At 30.7% G+C, this 20,653-nt stretch overlaps 1 protein-coding gene across 3 annotated transcripts in view; it reads right to left on the minus strand.

Annotated features, from left to right (window-relative positions):
• The window catches only part of LOC127721168 (tyrosine-protein phosphatase 99A-like), a 59,524-nt gene that overhangs the window by 13,628 nt on the left and 25,243 nt on the right, over positions 1-20,653 (minus strand). For 2 of the 3 annotated variants that reach the window (XM_052227846.1, XM_052227842.1), the window contains exons 8-22: positions 19,513-19,713; positions 18,829-18,924; positions 17,796-17,968; positions 16,081-16,240; positions 15,467-15,487; positions 11,323-11,437; positions 10,744-10,850; positions 9,974-10,071; positions 9,072-9,165; positions 5,717-5,802; positions 4,131-4,265; positions 3,482-3,616; positions 1,660-1,808; positions 1,222-1,357; positions 579-725 (exon numbers count right to left, since the gene is read on the minus strand). In XM_052227846.1, the coding sequence (XP_052083806.1) occupies positions 579-725; positions 1,222-1,357; positions 1,660-1,808; positions 3,482-3,616; positions 4,131-4,265; positions 5,717-5,802; positions 9,072-9,165; positions 9,974-10,071; positions 10,744-10,850; positions 11,323-11,437; positions 15,467-15,487; positions 16,081-16,240; positions 17,796-17,968; positions 18,829-18,924; positions 19,513-19,713 (1,853 nt within the window). The remainder of the gene's footprint in view (positions 1-578; positions 726-1,221; positions 1,358-1,659; positions 1,809-3,481; positions 3,617-4,130; positions 4,266-5,716; positions 5,803-9,071; positions 9,166-9,973; positions 10,072-10,743; positions 10,851-11,322; positions 11,438-15,466; positions 15,488-16,080; positions 16,241-17,795; positions 17,969-18,828; positions 18,925-19,512; positions 19,714-20,653) is intronic. The other variant, XM_052227852.1, reaches the window with a different exon arrangement.

Here is a 20,653-nt window from a genome sequence, read left to right on the forward strand (position 1 = left end):
CTTTTTGATTTGCTATTTAAACTCAAGTATATTTTCATATTGGTAATCTTTGGTTAAATGTACCTAATATCCCCTTCTCAGTGAACACAAGCCACTAAGTTGTTAGGGACTATAGTGTTACCCATATCTGTCATTCAATAGAAATCAAACAGCTGCCTCTTTTCTTTATGTCTTCAGACATTGATCTAATTATGGTACATTAGCTGCTATTACTGTAGTATATAATGATCACTTACAGATAGAACTTACCTTTTGTCCCAGTTGATCCAATCTTTAACAGAACTACCACCCTTGGACTTAAAAAATTTCATGAAATTTATATTTACCGTACTTTTTATTGTAATGCCTGTGAACTGAAGCTGTCTTATGATAAATTAGTGTATAATGATGACTTATATATTTCAGATTTGAAATACTTGTGTGTTTAGATGTGATATTGCAATGTCCCATTCTAATTTCAAATTTAGGTATTATTGGCCCCACTCCTTTACCTTAAATTCATAAAAATTCTGTATGATAGCCAAGTAAAACTAATTTTTACATTGTCTTAAAAATCTACTGAAAAAATCTATATTTACCTCAAACTGTTTCTGAAGTAATGAAGATTTATCCTCCTGAATTTTTGTTAAGTTCTGTATATATTTGTTTATTTCACCATTTCTGACTTCTGTATCGTGGCTAAGTAAATATTCAACCAATGCATCATGAATTAACATGTACTGTTCCTAAAAATAAATATATAAGAATGCACTCATTGTTGTGATAAGCAAACCCCTACCTGTAGTTGAAAGTATTGGAAAACAGAAAGTAAGTATCGGACAGAAATGGAAAGCGCTTACACTTTACAACTAATCACTCTCAAACTGCTGACTAAATGTAGCCCTTCATTCAGTTCAGTTCTCTCAGAGAAAAGTGTAAAAAAGTTTTAAAGTTCATTCAATATATTGAAAATTCAAAAGCATCAGCACACAGGAAGTAGGTGTTTGACAGGAGGTCAGGTTACCTGAAAGGGCTCACAAACAGAAACAACTGAACTAAAACACCTTATTCCTATTTGTCCATCATTTTTGGACATGACAAGTGTTCCCCTAAAATTTTGAAATCACAAAAGATTTCTGATGCCACAACGCAAAAGTGATTGTTGTATGAAGTAAATATTTTAAGTGTTGAAGATCCCAAATAGTGATAATGTCTAAAAAACAAGAGTGAATATTATCTTACCTCCGTTTGGACTAGGAAATTTCTCTGCTGTCTAATTTTCAGTAAAAACTGTGGTATATTTATGGTACCCTTGTCTTTAAGCTGCTCTATCATAGCATCTATAAGGATGTAGGTACCAGTTCTCCCTACACCAGCACTGTCAAAACAAAATTAGAAATTTCCAATTACATTTCTTTCTCTTATTATTTCTTCTATTTTTTTTGAAACTCAAACTTGTAAAATAATTTTAAAAGCATTTTAATCAATGAAATGCTAAAAACTGAAATGAAAAAATAACTTTAATTTTAATTTATTGTAGTAATTAAACTATTTTTTAAAGACATTTAGACTCTGACCTTCTTCAGTTTCCATGAAGCTAAGAAGGAAAATAAAGAAATATTTACAAGTAAACAATTTTCAAAATATTGAAAAGTAATGTTTCCTTGAAAAAGTCCATACCTGCAATGTACAACAATGGGTCCAGCCCCTGGTGGATTAGCAAATGCTGATTTCTGTACAAATTTGAGTACAGGCAATGTAAAATCTGGTACTCCATGGTCTGGCCATTCTGTATAGTGGAATTGGTATACTATTCTCTCTGAAGATTGCTACAATTCAAAATTTACTTCAATGTGAAATCAGTAAGTATGGATGTAACTATAGATTCTACCATTGCATCGAGTGTGATACAATATTTATCCACTCTGCCTATCAAAATTTCAATGTTAAAAATATGAGGATTGCCAAGATTTTGAAATTTTGAAATTTTAACTGTTGAGATACATGAATTGTTTTATTATTTGTTATTGCCTTTGAAATAGCTGTCAGTAACTGTGAGTACTCTCAGATCTGGACTTAATTGTCCTTTTTGTTATTAGGGATGAAGGATGGATAATACCCTGCCACGTCTGGTCTGTGTTTATGTTTTATGTTTCCTGCATTGTATCAATCTGATGAGTTAAGCTTTTTTCAACTGATTTTTATAGCTTGTTTTTATGTTGTACTGTTACACCACTGTCCCAGGTTAGGGGGAAGATAAAGCGCTCACAGACATGTTTAACCCTGCCACATTCTTTATGTGCCTGTCCCAAGTCAGGAGCCTGTAGTTCATTGGTTGTCAATTGTTCATGTCTGTCATATTTGTTTTTTGTTAATTGTTTTGTTATAAATTAGGCTGTTAGTTTTCTCAATTGAATTGTTTCATATTTTTCATGTCAGGGCCTTTTAATAGCTGACTATACAGTATGGGTTTTTCTCATTGTTGTAGCCCGTACGGTTGCCTATAATTGCTTACATCCACTTCATTTGAACTTTGGTGGATAGCTGTCTCATTGGCAATCATACCTCGTCTCCTTATTTTTATATAGAGTAGAAAAATATCACATCGCACTAGATTTGATGGTGGAATCTGTTTTTCCTATGATTTTTATACGATATGTAGCTACATTTTATCTTTTTCAAAAATCTGCAAAAAGATGTGTTCTTTCTATGTGACTTCATCAGGCTGGTCACTTTTTCATGACAGCATAATAGGAAATTCAAAGGAAAGCAAGATAATTGAATTTTGACAAATAAAGAAATGAGATTACACAGACCACACATTGATTATTAAAAAATAATCAACCAATCAGGGAAAGTATAATTCAACTAAGAATTAAAGAAAAAAAATATTCATTTGCTTTTCTAACTATAGCTATGTAAAACTGAATTATGTGTATTGTTGCATGTTAAATCTGAATAAACCTTCATAATTACATGTAAGATGAAAACAAAACCATTCAGGCCCACTCAACAATTCAAATATTATTTCTTTTTTGTATTTTTTTTAACTTTGTGCTATTTTTTTTCAAACACAAACAGATGTTTTATCAGTTGAAACGTTTGAATTTTAAAAATAAAAGATATTACACAATTATTTTCTGTTTTGATAATTTTGCTGATTTCAGTGGTTCAGAAAAATTTGCTAAATTTAACAAGTGCCAGTATTTTGCAGAGTTTAATTTCTATGTTCATTTACAAACTGTATTTGACAATGCACTTCATTGGAGTTCTGGGATATTACTAAGACTGACCTAAAATTTGCCCTAATGATGTTCGTAAAACTATCAAATTTGATCTGTGTGTCAAATGTTGTTTTCTGCGAAACTGGAACACATTTTTACCAACCATGTTAAGTGTAAGTGACATTTGACCTTCTGGGGACATATATCCCTTTGAAAACTTTAAAGGTCACAAAAAGATACAATATACCATGTAATGGTTACCATTTGTCATGACTTACCTTTTTTGCTTTAGTATCTTTCAGCGAGAACATTCTAACAGTATAATGAGCTCTAGAAAATGTGTTCAAATGTTTAACAGCTATATTCCCATGCTGTTCCAGGCCTTCTTCTGGCCAATATTTATCACATTTTTTCTAAAAACAAAAACACAAAAAAATGTAATATTTTCAATAAAGTACCTGTTGCTTGCTTATCAATTTTTATCTTCAAATCTAAATATCTATTTAAATGAAAACAAAATTTACATGTAATAGAAACAAATTATCCCACACCAAAATAATTTGTTGCTCTTATGAACTCATTCACTCCTTAAATTTCTTTATTCTGTCTCGCTTTTTCACTCTGTCAAGGCGAGAGACAAAAAAATGTTTGGTCGTTCCTACATTTTGCAGAAAAATAAATTGAAAATACAAAAATGCTTTGTGGCCTCTCATGAATGTAATTTCATAGAATGGAAAATTTATGATTTTATTTTTTTATCAAATTCAAATGGTCAATGAGATAGTTTATTTTTAATATACAAGGAAAATAAAAATACCTGAAAATCATATTCACACATCCAATTTTATATCCTTTATGACTCATATGAAATAAAAAAAAAAAAAAAAAAGGCAAACAACTGACTCATCATGTGACAACTTAACTTACCCTTCCTTTTTCCATTAGTTTAGTAATCATCACTATGACAACAGACTTCTGCTCCCAGACCATTCTCCAAAAATCACCAAATGTTGATGGCATTGGTCCCTGTGTAGCTATATAGGCTTTGGATTTGTGATATCCCTGCATTAAAAAGTTAAATCTTCACAAAAATGACAGAAATTAATGTAAACACTGTAATAAATCTGCTCATCCTACACTATAATAATATATAAGACTTGATTATGATGTATTTGTAATGGTTGATGCAACACTTTTTATGTTATGGTGTATTCCTAGCAATAAAAATTAAATACATTCTGTTTTTGAAGACGCTTTTCAATTATTTTGAGAGCGAAAAAAAAAAAAATCACAGCAATCAATATACATGCAGTATTACAGTTAGTGGATTTCATAGTACACTTAAATCACAGAATTTCAAACTTAGCAAATGTCATATCTCACCTGGCTTGTTTTATCATGTTCATAGTCTAAAATTATTAATAGAACCTTTTTCTGTACTTAAAAAAGTCTTACAAGTGAACTTATAAAAGACCTCACTACTTTACTTGCCACTAATGACTTTAATTTGAATTTTACCTGGAGCTTCTGTAAGGTGAGGTTAAAATAATGCTCCAGCAAAAACATGTGACTTATCTTAAATTTACATGGGTTCAACCTGAACAATTTATTTCAACACATATAAAATTAAAATAGAACTGACTAAATTTTTTAAACACCAGTGTAAAGTTTGATGTAAAATGAAATATATTTTCAATTTGAAGATTGCTGAAATTTGGAATGACAAGATTTCCATAAATCATTTCCTTGAAGATATAAAATGTAAAATATATCAAAAATTGAAAAAAATGTAGATAGGTCTGTGTTTCTGAGTGAAAGCATTTGATAAAAAAGTAGAACTTTTTGCTGGAAAGAGACATGTCAGTTTTTTTCATAAAAATATGAAGAAAGAAATAAATGTAAACTGAATGACAAAATAAGATAAAAATAACAAAAATTTGAATTGTTCGGTCAGAAGTGTATTTTTTTTTCAATTTTGAGTGATATTAAGATTGGCTGGGGGAAAAATCCATGTTTTGCCTAAGAAAACCCCAGAACTGTTAAATATTTTAGAAAAGCTGATAAAATGAGGAGCAACCACTTACAACAATGGATCAATTTAGAAATACTATTCTGTCCTCGTATATTATGCTGCAAATTTGATTTCCTCATATATGAATTATGGACAAATCAGAAAGTCCTAGCCAGAGACATATCCATATACAACACCATTCTCAGGGAATTCAAATACCATATGGATTACATAAAACATTCCTGTCATTTTTGTTTTCTTAACCTACTACTAAAACCCATTTTCATGATGTTTTTGGTTCTCTTTTTTTACATTCTGTGTGCAGAAGGCTATATAAATTATCTTTATTTTACACATTTCAATATTCACAGAATGACTTACATAGACAAAATTGGGAAATCAAAACTATTTCAACTATTTCAATTTTAAGTGACAAGATTTTTGTCCTAATATAACAGATGATTCCTTATCAAGAGACAATCAAACTGTAAATTTTACTTACATCAACATAATTAGCATTTATATAGTCAGACTGTCTGATTTTTTCACTTATAGGTGGCTTCGATAAATATACTCTGGAATGATCAACTGAAAAAAAAAATAATAATAAAACAATTTAGGTACCGTAATCAATTCAAATAATAAATCTGAGTTTCAAGCAATAAATCACTCTCTTCCTCATTTGTAACATTTTTTATAATTTCTATAATTTCTTGAATAAATTCATTAATAAATGGAGACTGTGATCATGGGACACAGGGACATAACTCAAGAATGGTAAAATTGACGCAACCCAAATTCGAACTTAATCTGTGTTTTGTGGTAATACGCTATAGGTTGAGGCAAACTAAAGCTAGAGAAAGGAAACCAATTTTGGGACGTACAAAAGGACAGACATACAGACGGACAAGGGTAACACTTAATGCCCCCTCTGCTGTGGCAGGGGCATAAAAACAGTTTTACTTGAAATCCATTAAAAACATCTTAAATCAGATGTGATTCGCCTTTTTCATCTAGACTTTTTGATAAGATACAAATAACACCGTTTTATTGATAGGACAATTTGTGCTTGATAGAACAAGAGTGCACATGCTGAAATGTCTCGCCTGCTTCACTGACCATTAATCTTATGTTGATAGTCCTAAATATAAAGCTTTACTACAATATCACATAAACTTTGCATGATCCAAGAAAATGAGGTCAAGGTCAGATAAACTATACCGGAAATACATTTACACCTTACAATCACACCAAATATAGTTGACCTATTGCTTATAGTTTCTAAGAAAAAAATTTAATCAGGAAAACTTAACATTGACCAATGAACCATGAAAATGAGGTCAAGGTCAGATGAACCATGCCAGACAGACATGTACACCTTACAATCAATCTATACATTAAATATAGTTGACCTATTGTTTATAGTATTTAAGAAACAAACTTGACCATGAAAACCTAACATTGACCAATGAACCATGACAATGAGGTCAAGGTCAGATGATACCTGCCAGACAGACATGTACACCTTACAATCATTCCATACACCAAATATAGTTGACCGATTGCTTATAGTATCTAAGAAACAAACTTAACCATGAAAACTTTACATTGACCAATGAACCATGAAAATGAGGTTAAGGTCAGATGATACCTGCCAGACAGACATATACACCTTACAATCATTCCATACACCAAATAAAGTTGACCTATTGCTTATAGTTTAAGAAAAACAGATCAAAACACAAAAACTTAACACTGAGCAATTAACCGTGAAAATGAGGTCAAGGTCAAATAAAATCTGCGAGACTGACATGTACATTGTAAAATATTTCCATACACCAAATATAGTTGACCTATTGCATATAGTATTAGAAAATAAATGTGGATAGTGTCCACATGTGGACACAGATGATGCCCCCGCTTGCATATCATATAGTTATAAAGGGACATAACTCAGGAACGGTAAAAGTGACGCTACCCAAATTTGAACTTGATCTGAGTTTTGTGGTAATAAGCATTGTGTGTAAGTCTCATAACATTTGGTTGAGGCGAACTTAAGTAGAGAACAGAAACTAAAAATTCAGCAATTTTCCTATTTGTAAACACGCATAACTTTAGAACGGTTGTGTATAAGTTTTATAACATTTGGTTGAGACAAACTAAAGTTAGAGAACGGAAGCGAAAAATTCAGCAATTTTTATGTTTATAAAGGGACGTAACTTAAGAATGGTAAAAGTGTCGCACCAAATTTCGTACTTAATCTGTATTATGTAGTAATAAGCATTGTGTATAAATTTCATAACATTTGGTTGAGGCAAACTAAAGTTAGAAAACGGAAACAAAAAATTTGTACTTGATCTTAGTTTTGTGGTAATGAATATTGTGTATAGGTTTCATAATGTTTGGTTGGGGCAAACTTAAGTTACAGAATGGAAACTAAAAATTTTGCAATCTTTCAATTTATAAAGGGGCATAACTCAATAATGGTTAAAGTGACACTACCCAAAATCAACTTGATCTGTGTTTTATCAGTGGAAGTCAAAATTAAACATTGCATTGTATAAAGCATTGATTGTAGTTGATTCAACTATAATCATGGACAAAGGAAGATAACTCCAATTTTAAAAATTACTTGATATTTAGAAGAAAATAAAAATTTTGCAATTTTTCCATTTATAAAGGGGCATAACTCTAGAGCGGTTATATTGATGCCACCAAAATTCAAACTTGATCTGTGTTTTGTGGTAATAAGCATTGTGTATAAGTTTCATAACATTTGGTTGAGGCAAACTTAAGTTAGAGAACGGAAACTAAAATTTTTGCAATTTTTCCATTTATAAAGGGGCTTTACTCTAGAACGGTTAAAGTGACGCCACCAAAATTCAAACTTGATCTGTGTTTTGTTGTAATAAGCATTGGGTATAAGTTTCATAACATTTGGTTGAGGCAAACTTAAGTTACAGAACGGAAACTAAAAATTTTGCAATTTTCCCATTTATAAAGGGGCATAAACTCTAGAACGGTTAAAGTGACGCCACCAAAATTCAAACTTGATCTGTGTTTTGTGGTAATAAGCATTGTGTATAAGTTTTTTAACATTTGGTTGAGGCAAACTCAAGTTAGAGAACGGAAACCAATTTTGAGATGGACGTAACAGACGGACAAGGGTAAAACTTAATGCCGTAGCGGTGGCATAAAAAGACCAAAACACAAAAACTTAACTTTAATCATTGAACAATGAAACTGAGGTCAAGGACAGATGACACCTCCCAGTTGGACATGTACACCTTACAATCATTCCATACACCAAATATAATAGACCTTTTGCTTATAGTATCTAATATATGGAATTGACCACGAAAACTTAACCTTGTTCTCTGATCCATGAAATGAGGTCGAGGTCAGATGAAAACTGTCTGACAGGCATGAGAACCTTGCAAGGTAGGCACACACTAAATATAGTTATCCTATTACTCATAATAAGAGAGAAATTAACATTACAAAAAATCTGAACTTTTTTTTCAAGTAGTCACTGAACCATGAAAATGAGGTCAAGGACTATGGACATATGACGGACAGAAACTTCATAACATAAGGCATCTATATACAAAGTATGAAGCATCCAGGTCTTCCACCTTCTAAAATATAAAGCTTTTAAGTAGTTAGTTAACGGCGCCGCCAGATCACTATCCCTATCTCCTAAATAATTCTTTATCCAAGTACCATAAAAATGGTTTACGGTCAGTGAAAAAAATAGGGTCAGTCAAGTAACAGTATACACATCTTTTTTGCCCTGGTGGTGTTTAGAGATATTAATTCACTCAAGATGTTTTGTATGAATACAAAGTTATACTTACAAGCTGTTATATTTACATATCTATTCTTTGATTTATTTTCATGCATATTAGATGTATCTGCCTTAAGGTCTGTTCGCGTGTTTTTGTTCACATCCTAAAAATAAAATATATACTTATAAATAATTGACACATAGATAAAAAAAGGTACAGGTATATTACCATGCTAGTCTTAAATAAATATTGTGCATTATTCATTAGCCTTCAAGCAAGCTTAATGTTTTGAAGGATGCATTTGACCTTTTAATGTAAAATGATGAAAGATTCTTGTAAAACAGCAAAAATCCTGTACCTCATCCATACCCATTCAAATCCCTGCATCTGTATTTCAGAAGGCTGTAGGATCATTATATATAGATGTTTACTTTGCATCTGATTGTTTTGATTTTTAACACCACCTTGTGACCTACTTTCAATTATCATTTGAGGGTCTGGATATAGGGGTCTTCATTTCTGTATTCATCAAATTTTAACACCATATTTTCCTATTCTTATTTTTGTAATTCAAAAATGATTCAACTTCCAGCCTCATAAAAGGAGAAAATTATAAATATTTTCCTATTCTTATTTTTGTAATTCAAAAATGATTTAACATCCAGACCTCATAAAAGGAGAAAATTATATTATAGATGATTTAGTAGATTTTTGCCAACCTCCACACCAAATATAATTACCAAGAAGCATGGACTCAAATAAGTGTATGTCTGAGGTCGGGGACTTTTCTTTTTTAGGAGGGGACTTTTCATTTTTGAATTACAAAATTTATTTTTGTTGCCATTATTTTCCAATTTTAATATTTAGCACCCAATTATTCTCTATTCCTAATTTTTTTGGCCATTTTTCTCTATTCTGTTAAGCCCCATCAAGACCATATGAATATCAGAATTTATTTGAATCTAACTTACACTATATTCTTGTGAGAATTTATCATCTGTGTCGGCATGCAATATCTTTACATGATGAATAAAGTCTTCTACTTTTACTTCAGGATAACTCTTCTCAACTAAAAAAGAAACACAATACAACATGTACAAAAAAGATTAAAAATAAATAAAGAATGTGTTCTGTTACAGAAAGATTGATTGTTGTTTGTTAAACAACCAGTGACAAATATCTCACACATGTTCAGAACAAGAAAAATTTACAAAACATTTCTATGTCATGTATGTAGGTTCCGCAAAATGGGTTATCTGGTAAGAAGAGCTTGGAATTTCTACTGCCACTGGGAAAAGAGGGTATGGTGGAAAGGGCAGATATTTCCCCGACAACAAGACAACTATGAAACTTTATAAACTGTTGTTGCATAGATTATTTAATGCACAGAGCTTGGCACCTTCCTACATGAGGCATCAGATTCAACATCCAGACCTCATAAAAGGAGAAAATTATATTATAGATGATTTAGTAGATTTTTGCTAACCTCCACACCAAATATAATTACCAAGAAGCATGGACTCAAATTAGTGTATGTCTGAGGTCGGGGACCTTTCTTTTTTAGGAGGGGACTTTTCATTTTTAAATTACAAAAGTAAAGGACCTCCCATTCTTGACACTGATTTTTCATGGAATGGGCCATCGACTCTCTTAAGGAGGACCTTTCACTTACCCCATTCATTATTTAATGCAAATTTGACCCCTGCAAAGAAGTAAATCTTAACTTTAAAATGTGACTTACCAAATGGTTCTGCTATGGTTATGACAGTTGAAGGAAAATGATTAGAGTTGGTTGGTACAGCCAAGTAATTGTAAGCAGCCTGGTAATATTTTCTGCAAGTTAATGATCTGAAACACAAAATATAAAGTCAAATCAAATAATGGTAATAAAAGTCAAAAAGAGTAAACAATAATATATCAGTAGATTTCTTGAAATGGTTTTATAATATTTAGTCACTGCTTAGATCACTTAGTTTTAGATTTCTAGTTTAGTTCAGTGTAAAATATGTCTTAATGTCTTTAGATACTTCACTTTAAAGTTCTTATAATTGAAAATACATACTGTAATGTTTTGCATAAAATATACCCTTTTTTTGTTTTTTTTGTTTGTTTGTGAAAGTGTCTTTTGGTCTTTTTTCATATTTTAATTGATCTTGAATAAGGTAAATTTGATCTGAATATCCTCATTTGCCAAAAGAATTAACATAGAAAAAATCATCACATCAATTTTTCTAAATATAAACTATATTTTCAGTTAATCACTGTGTTTTTTTAAATTTTTTCCCCATACACAAACTATTTTGTTTTCAGGTTTTCTTACCTACAACCAATGAATACAAGTGAAGCCAAGAGTACAACCAGTATCCCACAAACGATGCCTGCCACTATACCAGCAGACATTATGTCCTGCTCAGCAGCTTGAATGGCTCTCGGATCTATAAATATATTAATAGGATAAATAAAATCTTATACAAATATCATCCTAGCATTTCAATGATACTTCATACCTCATTTTTTATTGAAAAGAATTTTATGATTTTACAAATATAAATGATTATATGAGGTTTACAAAGACAACACACAGCTCATCGTTTCAGAAATGTATCCATACTTTTTAGAGAAAAAAATAACAAATAACATATGAATGCTATGTAGTATCACACTGTATGTACTGCACTTTACATCAAAATATCTAAAAGAGAACCTTTTATTTTAACTGAAACACTCAGACCAAAAGATATATAAAAGTTTTTCTAATTTTTTTCTTAATTTTAGTAACCTACGTTTTTACACATTTCTGAAATTGATGAACTACACAGAAAACAAACACACACATTGGATGAGAACACAGAAAGCAAATGAAGCAAAAATGATATGAATCAATTATACAATTTATACATTTAATACATATCACAATTAAGTGTCTCAAAATTACTTCAATAAGTTTTGTATTATATTTTATTTAAAGATATTCAGTGACATGGTTAAGGCCTTCGGGTAACTAGATGAAGAACAGCAATAAAAGGACTTTTTCTTAGATGTAAAAATATTTAATAATCCAAGTATAACAATCCCATGTTCATTCTTTTCTAAATACTCCATTTCTAACAAAGTTTACATGAGACAAATGACCTATCAATCATAATCACATATCATTTAATATTTCTAATCAAACCAATCAAATTGAACCATATTACACTCCTTTTTTCCCCAATGTTAATATTTCCCTTATCCATGATAAAAAAATTTAAAAACTACTATTAAAATGAAACAAACCATATTAAAACTGAATTACGAACAGAAATTAAAACATGCATATTAAACAAGATTTCCAAGTACCAATGCAAACAAAATGGAATTTTTCATTCATTAAAATAAGTCGAAACAGATCTGTTAAACAAATTACGAAATCCAAACTAATGAAATGAATGTTTAGAAACTTATATACCAGAAGGGATATCTGAAAAATATAGAATTTATTTGATCAGAGTAATATTATTAGAATCAATTTTGTCATCAAATTTTCAATGGCCATAATTTTGCCACAAATCTGACAAACAATAACTAACATCTCTAAATAATCATTGTACACTCATGTACAAAAAAATCATATGCAGATCTGCAGGCTTACACCAAAAAAGTCCAAAATTTTGACGAAAAAATTAATTTGGTCAACTGTATACGAAAAGCAAACTCAAACTGTTGTTAACATCATACGCCAATGTAACAAAAATCACCTTCATAGCTGTTAGGTATAATTAATAAAAGTTCAGACAACTCTTTGATTACAGAAGGATGGAATGACAGACAAAATTCCTTGGGTGACCTTAGGCACTATATTCTGATCCACAATGAAGAAAATATTTTGTAAACACATTATTTTGTTGTGAAATTTCACAACTGCCACACCATCTAGATAAATTTAAATATTAGTTCCTCAAAGACCCACAGAAAGTTTTTCAATATTATATCTGTCAATAATTGTTTTCTTCATTTGGTAAGTCAAAGAAAAATTCGTAAGGGTTCCGCGGAACCCAGTGTCTCGCCTACTTTTGCTGTTAATCGCAGGCTCAACAAAAATGAGGAAAAAAATTAATAAAAATATTCCTCTCTATACTATCTTTTGATTGTAAGTAGCTTCTGTCCAAGTTTGGTAAAAATCCAGGATAATTTATGAATCTAATAAATGTTTTAAAAACTTAAACTGCAGACTGTATGTAATGTTGACTGGAAGAAAAACTAAGTCCATTTATAAGTAAAATACGGAAAAAATGGAACAAAATTTTATCAAAATTTCCTTCTAGATACTAGCTTTTGATCATAAACAAGCTTCTGTCCAAGTGTGGTACAAATCCAGGATAGTTTAAGAAAGTTGTTAAAATTTTAAAAACTTTAACCACAGAGTGAATGTAATGTTAACTGGCAGAAAAACTAAGTCCATTTATAAGTAAAATACGGAAAAAATGGATTTTTTTTTTCAAAATTTACTTCTGGATACTATCTTATGATCATAAACAAGCTTCTTTCCAAGTTTGGTAGAAATCCAGGATAGTTTAAGAAAGTTATTAAAATTTCAAAAACTTTAACCACAGAGTGAATGTAATGTTTCCTGGCAGAAAAACTAAGTTCATTTTAAGTAAAATACGGAAAAAATAAAAATTTTTTTTTTACAAAATTTACTTTTGAATATAATCTTATGATCATAAAAAAGCTTCTGTCCAAGTTTGGTAGAAATCCAGGATAGTTTAAGAAAGATATTAAAATTTCAAAAACTTTAACCACAGAGTGAATATTTGTGGCCGCCGCCGCCGACGACGACGGAATGTAGGATCGCTATGTCTCACTTTTACAACAAAAGTCGAAGTCTCGACAAAAATCATAGTTATTCAGTCTTTTAGTAGTGTTTGATGCATAGTTTATCTATAAACATTCTGTAGTCCTAAATGCTCTATCAAAACAAACAAAATTTAAGCCATACTGGGTAAATCTAAAATTTACACAGCCATAAATTTAAAAAAACATAAAAACAAATGCAAATTAAAAACCAAAACTTGTTTATCAATTTTTGGTGAGTTGGCTACTATGTGGTATAAAACATGCAACCCAGCCACAGTTTTACCAATCAAGATGTAATGCAGTGATATTTTTTATTTTGGTAAAGAAATTTATCCTTTAAAACTTTAAAATCATAATTATCCTACAAAAATCTTGAAGTTATTACATATTTTCAAGTCAAAATCCCTTCCCTAAATTAATCACCATTCCACTATAAACGAAATTTCTAAATTCAAACATTAAAATACTTCACATATTCTGCACAGATTTCAACATGAATTCTTGAATGTAAAACTGTGGCTTGTAACCTAGATGTGGGGTGAAAACCAATACACATTTACAACATTTGGTCACCTGCTACAATAACATTGGTAATGTTTGAATGATTGGAGTGTAACTCTGCTTCTGTTGTGTTACTCTCATTGCCACCTGAGAAGTGAAAGGTCAAAATATAGGTCAATACTGGTAACAAAAATGAACATAACTACTCAAAAAATATTTTCCTGAAACAATTTTTCATCTCCATGGCAAAACAATAAAGTTTATTGAATAAACAAATTATTATTTTGTGTTCAGTTAATAAGCTTTAAGTCTGTGTTGAAAAATTGTCACAAAAAGCAAATTTATATATTTTTGTTAATTTCTATAAAAATGGAAAGCGTGAGACATTATCTGCATTAATGCTATGAGTCAATTATGCTGAATATTCCATTTTTTCTAAAATTAACTAAATAATTCTACCCCTTTGGCATAGGATTGGGTGCAAAGTGTTTTGTAACACTGAGTATAGGTGCTGTTTGTTTGACAATATTTAGTTTACTCTGCAAGCAATATATACACTTTTGTCAAGATATAAAGTTGCAATGTACGTAATGGTTTCCATTTAATAGAACAAAACAAAGAATGGTAGGCTTTACTAAACATTCAAGTTATAATCACAGAATGAGTCAAAATAATACAATATCAGAGAATGATACACTTTTTTCCCCTAATCTATAAAGAAATTAAAAGTTTACACGTACAGTCAAACCTGCTAATAAAAGGTCACCTCTATTAAATGAAAACCTGTCTTGTCAGGGACACTCTTTTAGTCTTACTGTAGAAAAAACTATGCATTTTGAATCTCAATTCTAAAGTCACCTCTCTTTAAAGATAAGTTTTAGCTGATCCCAAGGGTGACCTTTATAAGTAGGTTTGACTGTGTATACATAATATCTACACATTAAAAAAAGGAATACATCTTTGGTCTAAAAATAGATATCACTTTTAGTGAAAATAAATATGTGAATAATAATTGTGCTTTATAGCCTACTTGTGGGAGATAATAACTTGAGACTGATATATATATATTGCATGCTTTGTTTAAACCAAGTGAATGCACACAGTTAATACAAGGGGAAGATAATCACCTTTGGTGGTCAGCGAGTCTCCTACAATTTTAAAAGCGTTCACTCTTAGTATATAGCACACAGAAGGTGAAGTTATCAATGATGAGGGGGAAAATATATAGTTATCTGATATTGGATTATATGGGGAACTTTTTTATGTTTTGATGTCCAAATATAAAGCTTGTCAAAAAATATCTTCAAACGTATAAGATACAGATGTGAGCCCTATTGCGTAGATCTAACTACCCCATGATATTATGATAAATGCAAAATACAAACTTTCAATTATTCAGGAGGGGGGTCTTTCAGCAATTTAACCTAATTTCATGGTAAAGCATGATATATAAAGGTTATCCAATAGCATTAAACGGCATCATATGGTGAAAGTAAATCAAATTTATCATCTTTTTGAATAATTTTTACAAATCTGTATGAATGTATTTTTTTTTTATATATCTACTATAAATCAACAATTAAATCCAATAAAAGTACCAAAGACAACCTTGAGATCAGTTCTTCCCAATAAAATACAATTTTCCCAAAATTATGATAGGAAAAAATGTGCAGAACACTCAAAGTTCACCATACATAAGAGTTAGTATATAAAATTAAGAAAATATAACATGAAAATTCACCTTGGAGATAGAAGAATTCTGTAGCAGAATAATTTCCAGGATACTGATGAGCATTAAATAGACTCTGAGTAAGTCCAGCGATCCTGACAGAATAATGCCGATTAGAGGGTAAATCACCAATAGAAGATTCAATCCACGTCATATCGTTGGATTTTACGACCTAAAACATACATATAAGTATTAATTATACGATTGTTTAAAAATTAAATGTATGGAAAGAAGATCAGATGTCAGATACTTAATTTTTTTATTGTGGAACTTCACACTCTTTTCACAAAAAATCTTATGATTAAATTCAATTGTAAGTTAAACTGAAATGTTCATAACTTATAAGTATGTTTACTATTAGGATTTTTTGTGAAAAGAGCAGCTGCTTTTAGAACAACCATAGCATATTAATTTTCATATGATGTGTCTTTGTGCCACAAGACATTTAGAATATAAAACTAATAATATATTATGCACCTGAATATCTGGAATAACAAGTGAATCTGTGAGCTACTGCTCACTAATGATACCCATGCCCCGCTAAAAGTATAAGGTAAACAGGAAGTTGTTGAGTGATGAATCTGAAAACGCATCACACAGTATAATTGACTCATATAAACCCGGAAACCAAATTTCAGAAATCCTTGTAATGTAGTTCCTGAGAAAGATGCGACGAAAAATATTCATGGGACGGACGGACGGACAAAAACAGACGGATGGATGGACGGACGGACAGACAGAGGTAAAACAGTATACCCCCACTTTTTTAAAGCGGGTATAAAAATACCATTATAGGTAGACCTTGATATATTCATTATATACATCTGATTAAATCTTAATTTACACAATACATACTTCCATAACACAAATGCATAAAAAATATTCTACCATGGAAAATTTCTAGCATATAAACTTAAAGGAGTCTCTCTAAATTTTAAACATTCTGGTATAGACTCTAAATTTTAACGTATTTTTCTCTGCATTTTCTGGAAAAAGCTTTTTAGAAAGGTACTTTGATTCTTTTGTCTTTTTGGTAGTTGTTTTTGTGCTAAATATGAATCTGATGAGTCAAGCCCTTTCGAGCTAATTTTTACATGTTTGTTCTTATGTTGTGCTGTTCATACACACTTTTCCAGGTTAGGTGGGAGGATTGAGCACTCACAAACAGTTTAACCCTGCTTTATTTTTTATTCTTCTGTCTCTCATGGATATATAGTTGTCTCATAGGCAATCATATCTAATTTACTATTTAAAAATGCTTTTGTTAATTTACAGTACATAGTACAGTTAAGATAGGTTTGAATCATGCTTTCTAATAAATATTAGACAAACTAGACATCATTGAGATGGGAGCCATCTCTGTGGGCCCTGCTGACCTTGAACTTTGACCTAGGAAGTTGTACAAAAATTATGACACACCCTCTGGTGTTCGTTAATATACATGTCAAGTATAAAATATGAAATTATAACGGTTCTCTAGATATAGAGCAGACACAATTTGTTACTGACAACGGACAGACTGATCACTATAGGACGACCCGCCACTAAGCAGGACCGTAATAAATGAAGTCAGAAAATGAAAATTCTACATGTGTGACATTTAAAGTTAAATTCTATAAGTAGATTCTGTATGATTGCAAATGAGACAACCTTCCACCATAGACTAAAGGAAAAGAACTGTATGCTCTATATGTAAAAGGATAGGAATAATAACAACAAAAATTTACCTCATATTGTTTTTCAGGAATCTTTTTAATCTCCTTAAAGTATGAGTCAAGATCGATAAATTCTATTAAATATTCTTCCACATCACGATAGAACTTTTCTGGACGTAGCCATCGTAGATAAACTGTATCTGTCCCCATTGTTGTAGCATTTAAAATAGTAGGTGCTCCTGGTGCTAAAATCAATAAAGCAGTAAATTTATTATCATATCATGTTTTAAATGGATACCTCATCCTTTCATGTATTCATTTTTTATGTTTCTTCAGCGTTTAGAAGAATTATAGATCTATCAAAATTCAATGAGTGCATGTTGTTTCAGAAAATCTACAGGAAAGGAACAAGAGCATAATATGTATCTGCTTACTAACTTTTAAAAAAAGAGGTAGGAGATACCATTGGGACAATCAAAAACCATGTTTCCCCTGGGTCAATTTTCTTTTTCACCATCTCTTTTGCCAAAGCAATATATTTTTCACCACTTTCAATTTTTTCGCCAACTTACATAAACGTATTTATCATTTAAAATTTTCCTTCTTTTTATAAAAAAAATTTCAGTTTGCAGCATCGTTGTCTAATCATTTATAATTCTACATTTTTACTATCTACATTGACATAAATAAAAACTCAATGATAATTAATAAACGTTTACTTTTTAAAAGATACAGTAAAATTGAAATATAAATTCAATGTGTATAAATCATGAAATCATTATATTTGACTTCAGGGAACACAAATTTCATCTTTAATAAATTTTCCAGTTGAAGGATAGAGACAAAATTAGGAGACTTTTCATCTTAACAACAGTTTTCTTTTCTGGACCATCAGTAAAAGAAAAAGATGAGGTCATCTACCCACCAAAATATAAAGCTTTATAAAACATAGTTACACTGTGGCCGCTGCAAGATTGTAAAACAAAATGCTTATTTACTTGAAAGAAGAAAAAAAGTTCAATGCCTTTTGTAATTTAAAACAACTACATGGATAGCGTTGTAGAAATTTCAAAATTCATCTACTGTCCTTGACCTTTGACCTTACCTGTGACATCTGTCATAGCAGGATATCTATCACTAAATTCGCCTTTGCCACCACCCGTTACAGCCCTTACTCTTACATCATACTGGGTATAAGGCTCTGAAAAAAATGAAGTTCATCTTAACTTATTGGGTAAATTTTGTGCTGTGTACATTTTACAATTAGGTGTCTTCCCTAAGATAATGTTTGGAATATAGAATGAAAGTGTCTAAAATATTCACAAATTTAAACACATCCAAATGGTTCAAAGTATTTACCTTTTACAAATGATATACCTATCTAATTCCTATAAACTAATTACTGCAACACTAAGTACGGCAGAAAATTTCAATGTTGTTCAATGGAAAGTACATCAAGGGTGCATATAATTTCATTTGATTTAAACTTAAGATTTAAAAATATCTAGAGTAAATTCAGAAATTTTTATATAAATCTATTATTAGGATTATTGAACAAAAATGTGGGATTTTATTAATACAATTTCAGAAAATTTGCATACAAATAATCCTATCAAAAGTTAAAAAAAAAAAACTTAATTTTTGTGAAACCTGTCCTGTTGCAATTTTTGCCATACAAATTTTTTTTTTCAAATCTCAGAATTAACAGTTTATTTTGACCACAAATCTGTTAACCATACTTCCATATATCTTCCAACTAAGTTCTCACTTCTATACAATCATTGCATACCTAAGTTAGTGATATTTTCTGAAATTTTATTTCTCAGTACACCATTAATAACTTTAGTCCTGACAACACCAGTATTTGTGTTAATCCACTGTAGTTCATAACTTTGAAGTCTTCCATTGATGACCTTTGGTTCTACCCAATGAACTTTCACAGTAGATGGTGTATTTCTTGATATGTGAGTGATTCTTGGTTTTGATGGTTCTAAAACAAAAATAAAGAATTAATTTTAATAGAAATTTCTTTTCTTTCTCTGTAAGTCACCAAGAACAAAATTTATGTTAAATTGAATAAACTGCTTCGCCGAGCGCAGCTGGATACGACCGCAGCGGTCCAACCCTGAACAGTTGGGGCAAAAATGGACACAATATTCAAGCTTAATACAGGTCTGAATTTGGATTAATTTGTAATTAAATATTTGACACATTAGGTTTCTGACACAGAATAAATGTAGTCAAAGAACCTGAAATTGGTTATATGATTTGAATTTATATTCAATTGAAGATATCTTGCTTTTCTGCAATACACTGTGCTGTTGCGCAATACTTAGTAAATCTGTTTTCAGACTATATACAAAGAATTAGCAAAATAAATTGTGACCCCAAATTTTTCTTTGGAAAATTGACAATTTCTTAAATCTTGAGGGAAAAAAAAAAGGTGGGAGGGGGGTCCCACCTTTTTTTTTTTTAAATAACATTTGCAGAAATTTTCTTTTTGTAAAATGTGGTACAAATTAAGAGACATCATTACACATAAACACAATTTATTGTCTGAATACTCGGAAAATGCATGTTTTAGACCCTTTTTGGCCCCTAATTCCTTAACGGTTTGGGCAACTACCCCAACAATGAATCCCAACCTTCTATTTGTAGTATTGAACCTTGTGGTACAATTTCAGAGCAATCAAAATACTTATACACAAGTTATTGTCTTGAAACTAGAAAAATGCTTGCTTTGGCCCCTTTTTGGCCCCTAATTCCTAAACGGTTGGGACCATCACCCCCAAAAACAATCCCAACCTTCCTTTTGTGATATTGAACCTATTGTTTGAATTTTAATAGAGATCCATACACTTAAACTAAAGTTATTGTCCGGAAAACAAATGTCTTCGTTTGACGACGACGACGTGATAGCAATATAAGAC

The sequence above is a fragment of the Mytilus californianus genome, unplaced genomic scaffold (genome assembly GCF_021869535.1).
Source record: "Mytilus californianus isolate M0D057914Y unplaced genomic scaffold, xbMytCali1.0.p SCAF_1, whole genome shotgun sequence".
Classification (NCBI taxonomy): domain Eukaryota; kingdom Metazoa; phylum Mollusca; class Bivalvia; order Mytilida; family Mytilidae; genus Mytilus; species Mytilus californianus.